This window comes from Petaurus breviceps, unplaced genomic scaffold, assembly GCF_028583685.1.
Source record: "Petaurus breviceps papuanus isolate PSGF00001 unplaced genomic scaffold, PetGlider_PUasm1.0 224, whole genome shotgun sequence".
Lineage (NCBI taxonomy): Eukaryota > Metazoa > Chordata > Mammalia > Diprotodontia > Petauridae > Petaurus > Petaurus breviceps.
The window spans coordinates 11166322-11173552 of NW_027185887.1; the positions used below are offsets into that span (position 1 = coordinate 11166322).

General features: G+C 38.3%; 1 protein-coding gene across 3 annotated transcripts in view; it reads left to right on the forward strand.

The window, feature by feature from the left end:
• The window catches only part of RIPOR2 (RHO family interacting cell polarization regulator 2), a 129919-nt gene that overhangs the window by 70603 nt on the left and 52085 nt on the right, over positions 1–7231 (forward strand). For all 3 annotated transcript variants that reach the window (XM_069095040.1, XM_069095042.1, XM_069095041.1), the window contains exons 7-8: positions 2227–2376; positions 3974–4037. In XM_069095040.1, coding sequence (XP_068951141.1) covers positions 2227–2376; positions 3974–4037 — 214 coding nt within the window. The remainder of the gene's footprint in view (positions 1–2226; positions 2377–3973; positions 4038–7231) is intronic.

A 7231-nucleotide genomic window follows, 5' to 3' on the forward strand; every position in this document is an offset into this window, starting at 1 on the left:
TTCCTCTTCCTCTTCTTATTCTAGAAAAAGAACAAGAGGAGTATTTTCCATCTTCATTAGTTCTTTTCCCTCTATTCCCCCTATGGGATTAGCAAATAAACATTTTTCATCAACAGTAAGATTCTGTAAGTCATCACTCAACTCCTTGAGAAAAGGAAAAGAGCTAGGTCCATGCATCTCTTCTCTTTGAGTTCCAGAGGGCCCCTTTGAGGCCTGATTGATCAAGTGGATAGCCACAGGGGATTCTTTTTTTTTTTTAAAGCAATCGGGGTTAAGTAATGTGCTCAAGGTTACATGGCCAGTTATTTCTGGGTGTGGTGCTGAGTATCTGAGCCCGGGATTCGATCTCCAGGTCATCCCGACACTGGAGCCGGTGCTCTTTACTCGGTGAGCCACCTGGCTGCCCCTAAGCAATTGGGGTTAAATAACTTGCTCAAGGTTACATGGCCAGGTGTTTCTGGGTGGATGCTAAGTGTCTGAGCCCAGAATTCAATCCCCAAGTCATCCCGACACTGGAGCCGGTGCTCTTACTTGCTGTGCTACCTGGCCACCCCATCACAGGGGATTCTTTAACAAAGAGACTATTAGCTTCATTCTAAAAATTGCCTTGCCCTAAGTTAAGTAGAACTGTCACTCTGTACAGAAGAAAAAAATTAAACACAGGGAATACTGTAATAAGTTGTAGTTCCTTCCACTGGAAAACCAGAAATTTGCTTTTAAAGGAAAAATATCTTTTTAAAATTTAAGAGAGAAACTATCCAACTCATAATTATGCTAGAACATCAATTTCTAAGTTCCTTTGGAAGCCAAAGAGCTAGTACAGAAATAAGAATACAAGTAATTTAAAACTAGTTAGATTTACTTAGTAATGGTGTATTGCAGAGGGGGAAAAGTTTTATTTTTGCCTGTGGAAGTGCTATTTTAACTTCCCATCTCTAATCTGCCTCTGAAAGGTCCTTAAATTAATTATATTATCAAGCCAACCTTGAGTAATTGAATTTATTTATTATAAGCTGAAAGTTAAGGTGAAATGTTGTAGAGAAATATACCTTCTTCAGTTTTTCAAAATAGTATCAAAAAAACCTACTTCCTATTCTCAATTCAAGAAACAGAGTTTGTGTTTTGGAAAGCCAAACCAGGAAAACAGAAGCTCAGATAGTTCCCATCAAGTCAGGCTTCAAACTCTGGTCAGCAAAGATCATCCAAGGTACAGCCTAACAAAATGGTAGAAAGATTCCTCACCAGAGTCTGGCTGACCACTAAGGAGTGAATTTTTTTGACTGTCTCCTGAGATGTTCAGATATCATTGAGATCACTAATCTTTTTTAGTAAGAAGTATTTTAATGTAATTATATAACAGAGTAGTATTGATGCGTCTGATAAGTGATGAAGAGTATGAATGGACATGTTGAATAGACATAAAGAGTGTTGAATAGACATTGTCATGAAAAAGTTGGAATATACAAATGTAAGAGAGGAAAAAGTTAGTTTTCTGTGCTTCAAAAAATAAAACTTGCTGATTTTAAGCACATGAGTACAACCCTATTGTCAAAACAACTATCTCACTTTCCTTTCCTGCACTTAAAAAAAATTGCAAAAACCAGGTTTCAAATCCCAGCTCTGAGATACTTAGTATTTATCTTTGGTCACTTATCTTTCCTGAGTTTTAGTTCCTCATTGGTAAAGAGATAAAAATACTTACACCATCTACCTACCTCACAGTATTGTTGGAGGAAAATTCATTGTAGCCTTCAAGTCATTATATATGTGTGTAAGCTATTATTGCATTTTTAACTAAAATCTTTCACCAATTTTGTGTTTATTTTTAGTCTTTTTTTTTTTAAAGCAATCGGGGTTAAGTAACTTGCTCAAGGTTATATGGCCAGGTGTTTCTGGGTGGGTGCTAAGTGTCTGAGCCCGGATTCGATACCCAGGTCATCCCGATACTGGAGCCGATGCTCTTACTTGCTGTGCTACCTGGCCACCCCTATTTTTAGTCTTTTTAAAAGAAAAAAAAATTAGTTATATTGAATTTGTTTTTAGTAGCAATAACAAACTAATCAAAATGAGCACATAGTTCAAATGATTATCTCATTTTCCTTAGTAATGTTTCACCCATGATTCCTTCCTTGCTAATGTCAAAACATGAAGCATCATAATTTCTTCCCTCAAGTAAGACAACCAGCTACTTACATCTCCTGGGTTAAATATTTTTATCATGACCAGGTGGATGAACTCTATGAGGCCTATTGTATCCAAAGACGTCTCCAAGATGGCGCTAGCAAAATGAAGCAAGCATTTGCCACCTCCCCAGCCAGCAAAGCTGCCAAAGAGAGTTTATCTGAAATCAACAGGAGCTACAAGGAATATACTGAGGTATGTGCTAATCCATTCAACCTCTAAATAAAATCATTCCAAGAAACAAACACCAAGCACATGACTGCCTTGTTCCCCTGCAGTCCCTCCCACCCCCCAATTGAAGCTCTTCTTTTCTATTGTAATTTTTTTACTATTTGTGGGGATTTGTTGTGAAGGTGAGTACTGGGCTTGTTTGGCTATTAAACAGTATCTATAGTTAGTATATTCAAGGACAGTTGTGAATGATCTCACTCTCCATCTAACTATTATATTTTGTACCATTCTTAAAATCTGATCACATCCTATCTTTCAGTGCACCAAATATATCTTTTCTCCCTTACAAGATAAACTCTTAAAGGGTAGGGTCCCATTTACATCTTTGTATCCCTCTCAGCAGCAGTACCTTGTAAATAGTAAGTACTCATTAAATGTTTGTTGAATAAATAAATGACTGAGCAATGGAGCAGATGGGCTTATATCCCATTCTGTCTAACTTGGAAGTATTTTTCGTTCCTTTTCATCTTTTGTCCAGGATGAAAAGTAACTGATTTTAGCTCTTAAGCCCAATATTCTCTGAGAGATATTGAAGGATAAAGTGAGTAGGGCTAGCATTGGCAAATAAGATCAAGGTCAGGGAGTAGATAAAAATGTCTGCAGGTCCAGCTATCATATCTTTGGGGTCGTGACACTGGATTTCATCGATGCCATTGCCATGCCAAACCAAACAGCTTTGGTCTTCTAGACAGTTTTTGTGTTCAAACTACAATGTCATGGACTTCTGTAGCTGCATAACTACACACAATGCATACTGTTATTCTGTTAAGGCAGTGTGGAGAATGTAAGGAATACTGGATCTGGAGTCCAAAGACTTCAGTTTAAATCCTAGCTCCGACACTTACTAGGTATGTCTCCCTGAGTCTCAATGTCCTCATCTATAAAATGGGGACAATAATACTTTCATTATATGCCTCAGAGAGTTGAGAGCAGACAGCCTTTTATAAATTCAATATAAATGTGATTTGTTGCTTCGTGTGATCCATTTCTATAAGCATCTAGCTCTATCGTTTTCATAGCAATCAGTTCTCTTTTAATGAAAGAATGGAATCTCTCTAATTATTACTTGGATAATTTTTACCTGCGGCAGCTAGGTGGCACAGTAAATAGAGCACTGAGCTTAGAATCAGGAAGACTCATTTTCATGAGTTCAAATCTGGCCCCAGACACAGCTGTGTGATTCTGGACAAGTCACTTATATGCCTCAGTTCCTCATCTGTAAAATGGGCTGAAGAAAGAAATGGCAAACCACTCCAATATCTTCGCCAAGAAAATCCCAAATGGGGTCACAAAGAGTTGGACACAGCTGAACAAAACATTTTCACCTGGATGGTTTACTTGGATAGGAAATTTCCTGAGAGGAAGAGATAATTTCATAGGATGGCACTGTTGTACAATTTCATTCCCTCCTCTACTTCAAGGAACTGCTGAGACCCCTGAGTAGATAATGTCTAGAAAGGGCTTTGGAATTCCTTAGACACGGGCCCATAAGATGCACAAGGTAGTTTATTTTTTTTCAAGGAACTTTGCTCTGATGCAGATATTATATTTTCCTTCTTAGAACATGTGTACCATTGAAACAGAGTTGGAGCATCTTCTGGGGGAGTTTTCCATCAAGATGAAAGGTAATTTTAAAAATTCTTGCTCTCAGATTGGTGGCAGTGCTCTACGGTGCACCAGGTTTCAAAGCATGCTGCTTTTATATTAAAGCAAAGACCTAATGCCTTCTGCTACTCCTCCCTTTCTGATCCTTTTCCTCTCTACTCTGTCAATCCCATGAGATATGGAGCCCCCAGAACCCCAGCAGATTCTCACACTGTGCAATGCCTGCCTACCTTTGCTTCTTGGTGGTAATCCCACTAGAGAATGCCTTTTTCTTTGTTTATAGCACCTAGCACTCTTTTGACTTTCAGATGGTTAATCAAACAAAAGTAAATATATGAACACATGCCATAGAGTTATACTCTAGCTACTTTAAAATACAAAACCAACCTGGCTCTTGGGAAAAGAGAGATATTACTAAATGGGTTATGCCTAGATTACAGCTCAGAAGTTAGAAAGTGCTATCTAAAAAAGCAGTCAATATTGCATGTGGAGTTTTCTTCTGAGTCTTTATATCTTGAACTAAAATTTAAAGTGGAGCTAGTATATAAGCCATGTCATTCCAAATCTTCCCTAGCAGCTTGATCCCTTCACTTCTAATGGGGCCTAACTACTTCCATGAGTAATGGAGTCAACAAAAAGGGAATTTAAGCCAACCAAACCCCCAACTGGGGAGGTTCACTTTAGCGTGAGTCATCTGCCCTCCTACTTGAAATTTTCTCCAGTTTCATGCCCTGTGTTTTGACACATAAAAAGCCTGTTGGGATGAATGTACTTAATATCACAGTGGCCTGGGCCTTGTGCTCAACTAATGGATCCATTTGCCGTTGGCAGCTATGATGAATCATTTTATATGCCATTCAAGGGTTTCTCACAAAACAATCACTCGTGTCCCAAGTTAATAAAATCATGCCATCAGAAAAAAACTCTAACAATTTCCATGTGGAAAGAACGTTAACTATGGACTTTTTTAAGAGGACCTCTGTTCCAATCCTTTGTCTGCTGCCTGGGGCACATCTTTTAATCTCTCAAGGCCTCAGTTTCCTCATCTGTAAAAAGAGGGAGTTAGACTAGATGGCCTCTAAGGTAAAATCTAAATCCTTGATCCATGTACTTGTCAAGTTATGCCTGTTCCTTGATGCCCATTTTACTATGGCAATTCATATTGGGGGTGGTGGTTGGTTTTTTTGTTTGTTTTTTCCAGTTTTTTTTAAGGTCTAATTTATGTAATATTTCATTTGTAGACCTTTGGAATTTTTTACTAATGGAATTAACTTACTACCAAATAATTTAGTAATTAGATTACTTTCCCAATTTCCTTCCTTCTGAACTGAGAAATGGGCACTTGATTTGCACAGTGGTTGGGGCTAGGGCACAGGTGGGAGGAATCTGGCTGCCTGGGTGGCTGTTGTTGTTTTGCCTTTCAGTAAAATCCTGCTCAGTTCCAATGCAGGGGGTTGGTTTTAGTTTGTTCTTATATAGCTGTGATGCTAGGAGACCAAGAATAGAGTATGATAAAATGAAGCACCAAATTTCCCACTGTCCTTATTTGAAAAAGCAGGAGCGGTGGGGAGGAGAGAAAAGGGAGGGGAGGAGGGGGATGGGGAAGAGTCTTGTAAATCCATTTGAAAATAAATCCACACCCCACCAAAAAAAAAAAGGAAAAAAAAAACCAAAACCTTGTCTGGAGCTCCTGAGGGCACATCATCTAGGGGAGCTTGCTCTCTAATGACTCGCTCCCAAAGCAGCATTAATACCGTATGTAAGCATGGCATTGAAATGAAACATGGCTTTGGGGCAAGCTCAGGGACCGTGTTAAAAGCATGGGTGAGCACTTTGTGCATGCAGGCTGAAATTCGTATGGAAGCTGGGGTGAAAAGTTGAATGCTAAGAAGTGAGCAGGACAGTAAAGAAAATGAGGTCAAGCCAGATGTGTAAAACGTTTCTGAGGAAGGAAAAAGTATCCAAATACTAGGAAATCTAAATCATTTATGCCCCATTGCCAAATTGGAAAGCTCTCATTGTTAATTGAAAAACTTGACGGTAACCTCTGCAGTTGTTTTACTTGGAGTGGGAAGTGAGGCTTGTGTGGAATTGAAGACTGAGATGGGAAGCCCTAAAGGGGAGGGGGGGAGGGCAGGAGGGAGGGATGGAGAAAGAAAGAATGAAAATGAATATGAATATTCTGGGAGAATGGGCTCACTTTGGGAAAATAAGGAAAGTGTGGGTGGCCATTTCTATTGCAACATATAAGAAGCAAAGATTTTTTGAGCAGTGTAAGTATATCTGAAACAATGTGACTAAAGTGCAAGATTCAGCCTTGGAAATAATCTGGGATGCAAAGCCAGTCCAGAAAGAAAACTGTCCAGGCCTAAAAGAAATACAGGTTGCAATCAGATAGAATTGGCTGGGGGAGGAGGGAGAGAAACAAACAAATAAACTTAAACATATAGCCTTCAGTGACAATAGCTTTTTCTTTTTGAGCAATTGCCATTTTAAAATGGTCTTGCTAGATATAATACAGTGCTATTATCCTAGTAAGCCTAGGCAAGATTGATTAAGCATGAAAGCTGATAAGCTCTAAAATATCATTTGTAAAGCATATTTATCCCATTGCTAAGTCTTTTATTCCCTTTTTAAAAATTGATTTTAATTTCAGACTTAAATTATCTCTCTTACTTCCCCCAAATGAAAAAGCAAGAAAATTTAAACCTCTGTTACAAACATGCAGTCAAGCAAAACAAATTCCCTCATTAGCCATGTCCCCTCCCAAAAAAAAAGCAAGTCTCAATCTGTACTTTAGAGTCATTACTTCTTAATAGGAGGTGGGTAGAATGTTTCCTTATGAGTACTCTGGAAGCATGGTAGGCCATTGTGTTGATTAGAGTTTATAAGTCTTTCAAAGTTGTATGTCTTTACAATCTCGTATAAATTGTTCTAATTATCTCTGTTTACTTCATTCTGTATCAGTTCATAGAAATCTTCCCTGGTTTCTCTGAAACCGTCTTCTACATTATTTCTTATACCACAATAGTATTCCATCACATTCACATATCATAATTTGTTCAACCATTCCCTATGGGTATATTCTCTGTTTCCAATTCTTTACCACTATAAACAGAGCTACTATAAATATTATTGTACATGTAGGTGGGTCCTTTTGATTTTTATGGGGTTATAAGCCTAGTAGTGGTATTACTGGGTCAAAGGTTATCCA